The 14320-nt window shown below is 44.0% G+C and overlaps 1 protein-coding gene across 13 annotated transcripts in view; it reads right to left on the bottom strand.

Annotated features, from left to right (window-relative positions):
* Positions 1 to 9129: 9129 nt before the first annotated feature.
* Positions 9130 to 14320, bottom strand: part of LOC110504162 (rap guanine nucleotide exchange factor 2) — a 128364-nt gene continuing 123173 nt past the window's right edge. For 12 of the 13 annotated variants that reach the window (XM_036970350.1, XM_036970351.1, XM_036970354.1 and 9 more), the window contains 4 exons: positions 12744 to 12948; positions 12059 to 12585; positions 11294 to 11697; positions 9130 to 10695 (listed from right to left, as the gene is read on the bottom strand). In XM_036970350.1, the coding sequence (XP_036826245.1) occupies positions 11336 to 11697; positions 12059 to 12585; positions 12744 to 12948 (1094 nt within the window). In that variant the 3' untranslated portion in view covers positions 9130 to 10695; positions 11294 to 11335. The remainder of the gene's footprint in view (positions 10696 to 11293; positions 11698 to 12058; positions 12586 to 12743; positions 12949 to 14320) is intronic. The other variant, XM_036970357.1, reaches the window with a different exon arrangement.

Genomic DNA, 14320 nt, shown 5'->3' with positions numbered 1-14320 from the left:
AATGTAGTATTTTCCCCATAACTTTAGGGTCAACTTGAGAGTTAAACTAATTCATTCTGGGAAATGTAGTATTTTCCCCATAACTTTAGGGTCAACTTGAGAGTTAAACTAATTCATTCTGGGAAATGTAGTATTTTCCCCATAATGGACAAAATGTAAGTGATTCGTGAAATATAATAACTTAAGAATATTTGCATACAGGTTTTGTTTTCCTTGATCATTCATTTTCAGAGTTTGTCTTCAAAATGAATTGTTTCAAAAATAAAATGTGAATATAACGACATTTGATCTTTTGTGTACAAGACGTATATTTGTATAGATTACACAAATTGTATTTGCATTTAATTGAATTTCACTGAATTCAATTCTATTTCCTTATTTCAAATTCTGTATCCTGTTTACTACTACAATTAAAATTCAATTCAAAGTCACGAATTTAATTGGAATTATTGAGCACAGCCCTGGTAGGCAATAAGGATTCATTTAAAATATTCCTGAAAATGTCTGCAATGTTCAGTAGGCTATGGATTTGGAGTGTTAGAGGGATCTTAAAGATAATTGTATTTGTGGGGTACAGAGATTGGGTAGTCATTAGAAAATCCTGTTAACCAGTATTGTTGCGCACACAGTGAGTTGTGTAGTTTTTACAGTGTCAGCCATAGTGGTACGGCCTCACTGGAGCAAATTAGGGTTAAGTGCCTTGCTCAAGGGCACATCAACAGATTTTTCACCTTGCTGGCTCTGGTTTTCAGGATGCATGTTTTAGTAGAACCCTTTCGGTTCTGGCGCAATGATCTAATTGCAAGGCTACCTGTCGCCCAGTTAACTGTTACAGAGTGTAATGGCTGTGATAGGAGAAAGCTCCACAATACTAACCTAAATGATAGAGTGTACAGAATAAAAAATATTCCAAAACATGCATCCTGTTTGCAATGAGGCAGTAAAGTAATACTCCCAAAAAATGTAGCTAAAAAAATATATGTTTTGTCCTGAATACAAAGTTTGGGTCAAGTTTGGGTCAAATTCAACACATCACTGAGTACCACTCAGGGTGTTGAAAACATTCAGTATCTAATGAAGATATATATATATATATGTGCCACCAGAGACTCTGGGTTCGCTTAGGCTCTGTCGCAGCCGGCCGCGACCGGGAGGTCCGTGGGGCGACGCACAAGTGGCCTAGCGTCGTCCAGGTTAGGGAGGGGTTGGTTGGTAGGGATGTCCTTGTCTCATCTCGCACCAGCGACTCCTGTGGCGGGCCGGGCACAGTGAACGCTAACCAAGGTCGTCAGGTGCACAGTGTTTCCTCTGACACATTGGTGTGGCTGGCTTCCGGGTTGGATGCGCGCTGTGTTAAGAAGCAATGCGGCTTGGTTGGGTTTCGGAGGACGCATGGCTTTCGACCTTAGTCTCTCCCGAGCCCGTACGGGAGTTGTAGCGATGAGACAAGATAGTAATTACTAACAATTGGATGCCAATCACATCAAGATTATGATCAGTGATTAGTCATTGACTATAATTGCCTTTGAAGTAAGGGATCTAACATTAAGTAGCCCTATTTTGAGATGTGAGGTATCATGATCTCTTTCAATAATGACAGGAATTGAGGTGGTCTTTATCCTAGTGAGATTGCTAAGGCGAACACCGCCATGTTTAGTTTTGCCCAACCTAGGTCGAGGCACAGACACGGTCTCAATGGTGATAGCTGAGCTGACTACACTGACTGTGCTAGTGGCAGACTCCACTATGCTGGCAGGCTGGCTAACAGCCTGCTGCCTGGCCTGCACCCTATTTCATTGTGGAGCTAGAGGAGTTAGAGCCTTGTCTATGTTGGTAGATAAAATGAGAGCACCCCTCCAGCTAGGATGGAGTCCGTCACTCCTCAGCAGGTCAGGCTTGGTCCTGTTTGTGGGTGAGTCCCAGAAAGAGGGCCAATTATCTACAAATTCTATCTTTTGGGAGGGGCAGAAAACAGTTTTCAACCAGCGATTGAGTTGTGAGACTCTGCTGTAGAGCTCATCACTCCCCCTAACTGGGAGGGGGCCAGAGACAATTACTCGATGCCGACACATCTTTCTAGCTGATTTACACGCAGAAGCAAGTCCCGACAGCAATGTTCCAACATCTAGTGGAAAGCCTTCACAGAAGAGTGGAGGCTGTTATAGCAGCAAAGGGGGAACCAACTCCATATTAATGCCCATGATTTGGAATGAGATGTTCGAGCAGGTCATGACTTTTGGTCATAGAGTGTATCAATTTCTTCTCTGGAAACAATGCTCATATACACTCCTTTAACTTCAGTGCTTTGAATAGCCAATTATATGTCCACCAACCATTTCACTTGTTTGGCTTCTTCTTGAAGACTTTAGGGTCAACTTGAGAGTTAAACTAATTCATTCTGGGAAATGTAGTATTTTCCCCATAACTTTAGGGTCAACTTGAGAGTTAAACTAATTCATTCTGGGAAATGTAGTATTTTCCCCATAACTTTAGGGTCAACTTGAGAGTTAAACTAATTCATTCTGGGAAATGTAGTATTTTCCCCATAATGGACAAAATGTAAGTGATTCGTGAAATATAATAACTTAAGAATATTTGCATACAGGTTTTGTTTTCCTTGATCATTCATTTTCAGAGTTTGTCTTCAAAATGAATTGTTTCAAAAATAAAATGTGAATATAACGACATTTGATCTTTTGTGTACAAGACGTATATTTGTATAGATTACACAAATTGTATTTGCATTTAATTGAATTTCACTGAATTCAATTCTATTTCCTTATTTCAAATTCTGTATCCTGTTTACTACTACAATTAAAATTCAATTCAAAGTCACGAATTTAATTGGAATTATTGAGCACAGCCCTGGTAGGCAATAAGGATTCATTTAAAATATTCCTGAAAATGTCTGCAATGTTCAGTAGGCTATGGATTTGGAGTGTTAGAGGGATCTTAAAGATAATTGTATTTGTGGGGTACAGAGATTGGGTAGTCATTAGAAAATCCTGTTAACCAGTATTGTTGCGCACACAGTGAGTTGTGTAGTTTTTACAGTGTCAGCCATAGTGGTACGGCCTCACTGGAGCAAATTAGGGTTAAGTGCCTTGCTCAAGGGCACATCAACAGATTTTTCACCTTGCTGGCTCTGGTTTTCAGGATGCATGTTTTAGTAGAACCCTTTCGGTTCTGGCGCAATGATCTAATTGCAAGGCTACCTGTCGCCCAGTTAACTGTTACAGAGTGTAATGGCTGTGATAGGAGAAAGCTCCACAATACTAACCTAAATGATAGAGTGTACAGAATAAAAAATATTCCAAAACATGCATCCTGTTTGCAATGAGGCAGTAAAGTAATACTCCCAAAAAATGTAGCTAAAAAAATATATGTTTTGTCCTGAATACAAAGTTTGGGTCAAGTTTGGGTCAAATTCAACACATCACTGAGTACCACTCAGGGTGTTGAAAACATTCAGTATCTAATGAAGATATATATATATATATGTGCCACCAGAGACTCTGGGTTCGCTTAGGCTCTGTCGCAGCCGGCCGCGACCGGGAGGTCCGTGGGGCGACGCACAAGTGGCCTAGCGTCGTCCAGGTTAGGGAGGGGTTGGTTGGTAGGGATGTCCTTGTCTCATCTCGCACCAGCGACTCCTGTGGCGGGCCGGGCACAGTGAACGCTAACCAAGGTCGTCAGGTGCACAGTGTTTCCTCTGACACATTGGTGTGGCTGGCTTCCGGGTTGGATGCGCGCTGTGTTAAGAAGCAATGCGGCTTGGTTGGGTTTCGGAGGACGCATGGCTTTCGACCTTAGTCTCTCCCGAGCCCGTACGGGAGTTGTAGCGATGAGACAAGATAGTAATTACTAACAATTGGATACCACAAAATTGGGGATAGTAAAATTAAAATAAAATAAAAACTCTACTCAAAGATGTCGGTCTGCATGAGGCAAATGGTGGTCACCCCAGACACTTCTGATCCACGTCGCTACTTTTTTTTTAAAGGTATCAGTGACCAACATATGCATATCTATATTCCCAGTCATGAATTTATTTCAAATGACTTATTTCCTTATATGAACTGTAACTCAGTAAATGCTTTAAAATTGTTGAATGTTGCATTTATATTTTTTATTCAGTATAGTTCTCATTGTATGTAGGCCTAGCTGTTGATTTCTATACTATAATACATGTACATTGACTACTGCTTTCATTGTGCGTTGTACTCTTACAATGTTTGTAGTTTTAAATTGTATGTATGTAGCAGTCTACTAGGCATATAACGTACTGCCTGTGGGACTCCATGGTGCTTTACTGCTTTCACTGTGTATCATAGGCTATACAGCTTTAATTGTATACGCTGGCTACTTGCACCCTTAATGGCTGCATTGGCTTCACTCAGGGAGGAGGAAGGAGCATCATGGAGCCTTTCAATCCCGTGTTCATGTGTAGTGAGCTACTTGCACCCTTAATGGCTGCATTGGCTTCACTCGTGTCTAGACTTGACACTTACAGTGCCTTCGAAAAGTATTCAGACCACTGGACTTTTTTCCACATTTTGTTACGTTAGTCTTATTCTAAAAAATAATTAAATACAAAAATTATCAGCAATCGACACACAATACCCCACGATGACAAAGCGGAAACAGATTTTCAAAATGTTTGCAAAAAGGGAGTTAAAAGTCCGTGTTGCCCAGCAACAGCCCCAAAACATCACTGCTCTAGAGGAGATCTGCCTGGAGGAATGGTCCAAAATACCAGCAACAGTGTGTGAAAACCTTGTGAAGACTTACAGAACATTTTGACCTCTGTCATTGCCAACAAAGGGTATATAACAAAGTATTGAGATAAACTTTTGTTACTGACCAAATACTTATTTTTCACCATAATTTGCAAATAAATAAATAAAAAATCCTACAATGTGATTTTCTGGATTATTTTTTTCTCATTTTGTCTGTCATAGTTGAAGTGTACCTATGATGAAAATTATAGGCCTCTCTCATCTTTTTAAGTGGGAGAACTTGCACAATTGGTGGCTGACTAAATACTTTTTTGCCCCACTGTATATAAATAAATAAATACCATATTTACTTCCATAAGAATTCAGACCCTTTGCTATGACACTAAATTGAGCTCAGGTGCATCCTGTTTCCATTGATTAACCTTGAGATGTTTCTACAACTTCGAGTTCACCTGTGTTAATTCAATTAATTGAAAATGATTTGGAAAGGCACATATTAGGTCCCACAGTTGATAGTGCATGTCAGATAAAAAACCAAGCCATGAGGTCAAAGGAATTGTCAACAGAGCTCAGAGACAAGATTGTGTCGAGGAACAGATCTGAGGAAGGGTACGAAAACATTTCTGCAGCATTGAAGTTCCCCAAGAACACAGTTGCCTCCATCATTCTTAAATGGGAAAAGTTTGGAACCGCCAAGACTCGTCCTAGAGCTGGCCGCCCGGCCAAACTGGGCAATCGGGGGAGAAGGTTTTTGGTCAGGGGGGGGACCAAGAACCCGATGGCCACTCTGACAGAGCTCTATAGTTCCTCTGTGGAGATGGGAGAACCTTCCAGAAGGACAACCAGCTCTGCAGCACTCCACCAAATGAGGCCTTTATGGTCGAGTAGCCAGAGGGAAGACACTCCTCAGTAAAAGGCACATGACAACCCGCTTGGAGTTTGCCAAGAGGCACCTAAAGGACTCTGACCATGAGAAACAAGATTCTCTGGTCTGATGAAACCAAGATTGAACTCTTTGCCCTGAATGCCAAGCGCCACCACTGGAGGAAATCTGGCACCATCCCTACGGTTAAGCATGGTGGTGGCAGAATCATGCTGTGGGGATGTTTTTCAGCGTCAAGGACTGGGAGACTGGTCAGGATCGAGGCAAAGATAAATGGAACAAAGTATTGAGAGATCCTTAATGAAAACCTGCTCCAGAGCGCTCAGTGGCTTCGGGACAAGTCTCTGAATGTCCTTGAGTGGCCCAGTCAGAGACCGGACTTGAACACGATTGAACATCTCTGGAGAGACCTGAAAATAGCTGCGCAGCGACGCTCCCCATCCAACCTGACAGAGCGTGAGAGGATCTGCAGAGAATAATGTTTCTTCCAGACTTTCTGAAGGCACTGAGACTTCTATCTGAATACGAAGCTTGCATAGAAAACGCAGGTCTAGACCCACAAGTTGCTTTGTGTTCTAATTGTGTTCAGATCGGTCTGACCACTTCAGGACATGGTCAGGGAAGCATTGTGTGCAGATTTCTTCTCAGTCTGGACGCAATCAGGTTACCGAAAGCACATACAGTTGGCGACGTCATCATGTGTTTTGGGACCGAGAAGCACCGTTTTCATTATAACGGAGGAAATACGATCCTAGCGTGTGGAGAACGTGTCTGCTGGACTCATAAATGCTAGCCAGCTAGTTAAAATTTAGAAAAAGATTTGTCTAGTTATGCGAATTCGTTTGCAATCGCTTTAGCGTTGCTTTGGCTACAGTAGTAGCCGCTGCCATCAGCTGTTTCGTTATCATATTTAGCCTATTCCACTGTTTGTAGAATGCATACTGGCATCTGAATATGGCGCAGGAATGGACACAACGTGGAAATGGTGGAAACATTTAAATGTAGACGTAAATGCATGAATTCCATGATGTGAACACAAAAGCTGAATTCCATGATCAGAATACAAAAAAAATAAACTGCACATACTGTCAAGTCTAGACACGGCCTCAGGAGACGGGAGGAAAAAGCAGCATATTGGAGCCTTCCTTCCACGTGTTGACGGGTAGTGAGCTACTTCTAACCTTAGCAGTTGCGTTGGCTTCACTCATGTCACATAGGGAAGATGGAGGAGCATCATGGAACCTTCCTATCCTGTATTGACATGAGGTGAGCATTACAGGGAAGACTGAGAAGCATTTTGGAGCGTTCCTAGCCTGTGTTGATGTCTAATGAGCTACTCGCACCGTTAGCGGACGCATTGGCTTCACTCAGGTCACATCGTCAGGAAAGATGACGGACGAGCACACAGGGAGGATGGAGGACGAGTGCGCGGTGAGGAAGGAGCAGCATCTCGGAGCCTTCTTTCCTTGTGCTGATGTGTTGTGAGCTATTTGCACCCTGAGCTGCCGCATTGGCTTCACTTAGGTCATACAGGGAGGAAGGATGCACATGTTGGAGCCTCGCCCCTGCATGAGGGGCTCAGAGACCCTCTATTTAGACTCCGGCTGTCTGTAGTCAACTCATGCATGCTTCTGGATCTCTTCTGCCCTGGTGCTGTTCTACAGCTTGTCGCTTTATAGCAGTGTTGATAAATGGGCATTTCCATCAACTAATGGTTTACTGTAGCAATGAGATTTCTTCTCTGCCTCTTTTCCAATTGAAAGAGGGATTGAGCATGGGCCTACAGTATGGATTGTAGAGATGGATTATCATCATGTGATTTCTTTACACTGTATCACACCAGAGACTTGGTAGGCTGTCTACTTGGCTCTCACCCCAGAGTGTCTTCATTCACAGTGGATAACATTCAACCCGTGTCTAATGCAAGGTCTGAAGGGACTCTTAACGCAAAGAAACAAGGGGGCTTCAAGAAGCCTCACACATATTACATTGCTAATGGCCAGGCTCCAGTCAATGGCCATGAACAACTTGGGTTCTGAAAAGTTTGTAAGGTGTTTAAAAAATATATATTTTTGGTAAGAAATATGATCAGTGAACATAACACATTCTCTCTTGTAGAAAACATGGTTAACTACACCTTACATTGCTGTCGCATTAATCGTCTTCATAACTATTCAAAATAAACGTGAAAAAAGTACAAATAAATAAATATATATTTCTGACACACACCGCTGTCAGTTATAAAAGTGTGAGAGTTACACATTTCAAGTCACTGCCATGTCTTATTTTGTGCAAACACTAGATGGTGTGTAGGTTAGGTCTTGGAAAGGAACAATATTCAAAAGAGGAGACCTGAAAATGCAGGGGGAAAAAAAGAGGTTTAAATGCACTATGAATTGATAACTTTTGTAGTATTTATTGATTTCCCAGCTTCATACAAACTGGATGTTGAGGCATAAACATAGTACATTTCAACAAAAATATAACCAATATTTACAATTATTGTATTAAAAATACAAAAAAAAAAAAAAAAAAAAAAAACGAAACATACTCCACCGATTGTCTTTTTAAAAGACATACAGGTCAAAGTAGTAGAAGAAAGTATGAGAAAAAAATCACCAGCTAAATGTACACTTCTCACTTGACATCACACATCAAAACGGAGTAGGAGTTCTACCTACTACAATTAATCTTTATGCTTGTACAATGTTGTGCAACGTCTTTGTTTTTCCAAATAGGCCTTGGCCTGCTAATATCCACATGATCTTCAGAGCTGAAAGAGTGAATGATGATGCGTGTCACCATTGTATTAAAACGCATGATTGACAATCTATCGGCTGCCATGAAAATAATAAAAATGGACAGAAATAAGTGTAGTAACAGCCCACAGTGAAAAACACAGCACTTTTTTTTCTCTCCCTTCTCCTTCTCAGTCTATTGTTTCTAACTACTGATCAATGTGATCAGCACAACTCAGTGAAAAGAAAAACTAAAAAGTGACACTAATTCTGATTGGCAGCCTTCAAAGTGAATTCTTTCATCTAGGTAACTTCCCCACCGGAGTCAAAACAAACATATTCAATCATTTTCTTCAGTCAATTCCAAGGGTGTTAAGAAATGGTGGAAAACAGCTTGCTCTATGCTTAGCATTGCCTAGTAATATACAAATCCATTGATCTTGATGCCTGTAACAGCGGAGGACTTGTCGATGAAGAGGAGGATGTTGCCGATGGCAAGGTAGGAGAGGTGTATTCTAGTTCAGTCTAAAAAATGTACTGTCCAGTGTTTCAATTTCCAGATTTCTATGAAATATGACCTATAATAATTACACTGAGTGAAATCGTTTTCCTTTCCACAACAAAAAAAGAAAAGCAGCTTGTGTTGTTGGAATGGTGTGGGCGTACCCCAATGGTGTGGGCGTATACCTGTCATAAAACATATTCATGCAAGTAGACCGCTGATTGGCCAGCACATCATTCTCTATGATGAAATAGCAATATTTAAAAAAAAAAATGGTCTGTTTGATATGTTTACAACAAAAAAAAAGTGTTTTTCTCCAATTAATGTTTGGCGACAAATACGAGGACAGGATGAGTCAACATTATTTGGGCATGAGTTAACAGAATAGGAAGTATTTCAAGTTAAATTTCCACTGGACAGTTACTTTAAAATGGTTGACAGAACCCAGGGAAAGCATTTGGTTATGCAGCACCGCTGAAAGGCATGAGACTCCATTCACCTGTATAGGATTTAAGCCCTCGACATGCCTTTGGGGTGCATAACTAAAAACACGTTCCCCGAGGTGGCTGATTTGCCAAATCGGGTATAAATACCCTTTGTGCTTATCTTTTAACATCACAACCCTTTAGGGACAAGACTAAGCCAAGAAAAATCTCCTGTAGTTGTCCTTTAAAATGTTGTCTAAATACAGAATTAATATAAGTCACCAGATGACCTAGGTTAAAACATGGATATCAAATAGCCAGATTGACTCCCTAGTTGGGTCACTGTTATGATCCACACAACCTGCCACATATCGTATATGACCTAGAACTGAAGATGTGGCTGGCCATATCGGAAATAGACAAGATATCCAGGCCAGGGTTAGGAATGGAGGGTTGCACTAAAACCTAAAGTTGTACTGAGAAGTGCTGAAGCCAGACTTGCCCAGTGTGTGTCAGAACATTAGATTATGAACGTGCATGTTGGTCCCCCCAAATGACATATTGGTCACCCCAACTTATTTCTCTCACTGTGACTGTCCAGTTAGCAGTGGGGGTTGAGCCACCATTAGGATATGTGAATGGACAAGATAATACTGTAATTGTGGAATAAAACTCTTAAGATTGACAGATCTGTTTTTCAGAGTCCACACCGGGATATGAGACTTGGGTATAGCCACTTTTACCCCCCCCCCCCCCCCCCCTCCCCCCGAGTGCAATAGTTCTGGAAAGAAGACCTCTAGAAACCTAGAAGAAAGTTCAAAAATTGATCAAATGTTATTTTTTTTCCTCCATCGTCATTGTCCATTTTGTTCTCGTTTTATAAAGTAGAAAATTAAAAAGTGCAGACAAAGCTCAACACGTCATGATACTGTGTGTGTAAAGCGAGGTGGGGTTGGGATAGGGGGTTAGTCTTGGAAAGCTGTTCCATGACAGCTGTGTGTGTGTGTGTGTGTGTGTGTGAACGCGGTTGCCGCACTTAGCCGTTTTTTTTCTCTTCAGCAAAACCGTTTGACTTGTTTTTATTTTTTCCCCCCAAAGTGCAGGGCATTTTGTGTCTTTCTTTTTCCATCTCTCCATCTTCTTCTTCACAGTATTTTTTTTTTGTTGCATGCAGGGTCATTCAACCCCCCATGATGCTTTAAGGCGAGGGGGGGAGGGATACGAGCAGAGGAGTCCACCAATGACGGAGAGTCCGGAAGAGGAGGCAGGCACGTACGTACTGGATTGGTCTGTCCATCAATCAATCAAGTCAGTCTCTCTTGTTCCGCCCCCATGGAAGGGACTTCAAGTCACTGCAAAGGACATCCAGCAGAAGACCGTTCTCAGACTGCTGATACCTGCTCATCCTCTGGCGAGAGAGAAAGAGAAACAAAAATATATATATATTTTTTTTGCAAAGTCCTGTAAAAGCATCACAGAAGCAGAAACCCCCACAAAAAAACATCACTAACTGTCCTCTATGTGAACTTACCGTATCATAACAACTATCCAAACTGAACAATATGCATATTGGCTACAAACAGCAATGTTAAGTGCAAAAAGTGTGAAAAACACTGCCAGGGATGGAGATGCATGTGTGCAAGCATCGTCAAACACAACCGTGCCCGCAGATGAATGCCATTCGACACTACTTGTGACATGAGAGACAGTAGAGAGAGTGAGGAGCAAAATGTCGCTAAGGCCTGGTGAGCTTGGTAAGCTTTGGTCCAAGCATGATGACTTCATGCACATGAGATGCCATGGTGGGTTTGTGCTAGCCTGGTCCGAGATCTGTTTGTGCCGTCTTGACATCTCCTCGATGCCAACTCCTATGAGGAATGAGCAAGACGGCACAAACAAATGTGGGACCGGACTAGGTTTGTGGTGGATATGGGGGGGTGGTGGTTCAAGTCCGTGTTGTTCCTGGTGGGCATGCAGGTTATCGTTGGTATAAATCAGTCATTTACCTCAGCCTGAGGGGGACCTGCCCTGTAACCCGTACACTCATCTCATGGCCTGGTTGTCTCTGGTGTTGTGTGTGCCACTGTCTTCCTCAGAGCGACTAGTTTGGGAGACAAGGACTCACCCTCCTCTTCCTCCTCAGGCTCTTCCTCCTCGCCTGGCGAGCGGGTGCGGTGGAGCCCTTGGCGCTTGGCATGTTGTTGGGCCTGGTGGTGGTGATGGGAGTCAGGCGACTGGGTGACCATGCGCGAGCGCTGCAGGGCCGTGGTGTAATCGGGCGGGCGGCGGCCGGAGTGGGCCGGGGCTAGGGGCGGCGACTGCGTCTGCCCTTCGCTGAAGTCAGAGATTGTCAGGGCAGTGTAGCCCGGCGGGGTTGGAGGGGGCTCGCGGTACCGGCTCTCCTTTCGCGCTGAAGGTGGGGTGAAAGATGGTGGAGTTAGTTGGAATTAATACTTTACGCACCTGCGCCACACACACCTCTCAGAAAACGTGTTGGCATGGAGATCTTCTGACATCAGCTGACATGTACTTCGCTCCAAAGATGCATGCAAATCGTAAAAGGCATGAATGCATACATATGTGAGGAAGGTTTGGTATTTTCAGAACATTCTAAAATCAGCCCTTTCACCACAAAACTGTTTATTTGTTAAGGAACAGGTATGGACTACATAAGATTACATTTTTATTTGTTGAGAAATAGGAACATTCTCCTATGAGGGCAACTAAACCCATCCATCAACAGAACAGACAAGGTTCAGCGGTCAACTCACTGATAAGGCCCTTGTTTCCGGCAGTGATGGGTGATGGCGAAGGCCTTCCGTGCTGCTTGGCCTCGTCGGACCCCATCGATGTGATACTACTCGTCTCCGGGTCGGTGTTCACATCCTTCCCGCCTCGCCGTTTAATCGTGCCCGTGTCGCCCTCGGAGTCCTCGCCCCAGTACGCCGCAGAGGAAGATGAAGAGGCCGATGCCCAGCTACCTCTAGCCTGGGACGCCCACAGTCCAGCGGGGCCCCCTAGTAATGCTTCAGGCCCCCCGGGTGGGTGGACACCAATGCTCCCGCCGATGACACCCCCCGGTCCGAAGGCCAGGGTCTCCCAGCTACGTCCCTGCTGCATGGTCTGGATGTTGTCATGGGAGCCCGAGGAGCAAGAGGTCCAGGAGCCGCGGCCGCTATCGGCGGCGTCCAGGGAGACACGGTCCCCTTGGTCCTGGGTCAACTCCTCTGAGCTGGGGGAGGAGAGCACCATGGCGCAGGCATACAGGCCCCGGCAGTCCTGCATGGACGAGTAGGAACTGTATGGGAAGGGGATAAGAGACAAGCTTCACCTTTATAATGGTTTCGCCATTCATCGACAACACAGTGGACAGATAGAAAAATAAAGGGCTGGGATGAGAAATCTTCCATTTTCAACTTATCGCTGTAACTGTAAATTGGCAGCATTGATTCATACCCGAGGCTGTACTGATCAGGGTCGGTCGTAGCCCTCCTCTCAAGACGCACCCCTCCAGCGTGGGGGTCTCCCACCCCTCCTGAGTGCCTGAGCCCCCTCCTCTCCTCCTGGGCCATGTCGAAGGAGGAGTTGCTGACCAGGCTGGAGCGCGACGAAATCTCGCTGTGACCCGAGTCCGAGTAGGTGTCTCCCGTTCTTGGGTAGCCTGGAGAGAGGAGGGGGGGTGGTTAAAATTAACTTACTGATTCCAATCTACTTGTCCATGGGGTTGTGTTCAGAGGGTTGAAACATTCAGAACCTCCTAGCATGGATTAACAGCAGGCATAATGAGAGAACACATAGGCTCACTACAAGAAACTTATCTTTCTATCTGCACCTGGAAAACAAAACATCTAACCTCTCAAATCACCACCTTCACTCAGCACACCACTGGACATAAAACTTTAACACCCTCGAGTCATGATCAAAATAATATTCAAAAGATCCCACTACCCACCTAGAATCACTAGCCTAAGAAAAGGATAGGAGAAATACACAGCAAGACCTAACTCTATAACAAACCTCAGAATGTGCTTGGGGCAGCGACCCAATACCCCCCCCCCCCCCCCAAAAAAACGAAGATCCTCACACCTTTAGCCTGGAGTCACAATGACTGATATTACAAATAAATCCCATTCACACACATCAAGAAACCCCATCTCAGAGTCATAAATCCTATCAACTTCCTCTCCCACTTTGCGCACCAGTCATCAAAAACGGCATTAAATCACTGGGCAAACCAACCTCCAGCTACCATTCAGAAAATGAAGTGTTATTCTAAGTCCGGCGGCCGAGCGTCAAGACGGTCTCTGAAACCCATCCAATATGAGTGCATTAGTTTTCCCCCCCGGTGGACCGAAGGGCTTCTACTGGCTTCTAAGCACACTACACTATCAAGTGGAATAGTGGATGTCGGTGAAGCAGCAGCAACTGAGCACTCCATCTTCTGAAGCAACTACCTTACTACGTGTAATACAACGAGACATAACAGCAGCAACTCAGCTACTAAGACAAGCGGGACGACACAAGCCCCCCCCCCCCTATATGTACAGGTTCCAACCAGTTCCTCTTTGTAAGATCAACTGGGTCGTGTTCATTTTTTTGCAACGGAAAACAGTTCCTTATTGGACATGTTTAGGTCCCTCCCGTTTCTCTTTTCTTCCATTTGGTGCCTAATGAACACGACTCTGATTTGTTGCCTAATCGAAAACGTTGGGAATATTAGTCATAATTTAAGACTTGGTTGGAATTGAACAACTAATACCCTGCGTGTATAAGGGGGGGTATCATACGGGGAACTCCAGTATGTGTTCTAGGTCAGCAGCGTCTGTCTAGGTTTAGAGCCGGGCTTAGTTTACCTGTCTGTTTACTGGTAAAGGTAACCTTCTGGACACTTTGGCCCTTCAGTGTCCCGAGCCCTACGTGCAGCAAGGCAAAGAGACCGTCACACACAGACAGGACACGGGACAGCAACACAGTATGAAAAGGGGTGAGGTAGTTGGGATGGGAGGTAGGGGCATTCCAATATGGACCAGCGT

Source organism: Oncorhynchus mykiss, chromosome 31, assembly GCF_013265735.2.
Source record: "Oncorhynchus mykiss isolate Arlee chromosome 31, USDA_OmykA_1.1, whole genome shotgun sequence".
Lineage (NCBI taxonomy): Eukaryota > Metazoa > Chordata > Actinopteri > Salmoniformes > Salmonidae > Oncorhynchus > Oncorhynchus mykiss.
Note: the sequence above shows the minus strand (reverse complement) of the source record. Positions and strands in the feature narration are given on the sequence as shown.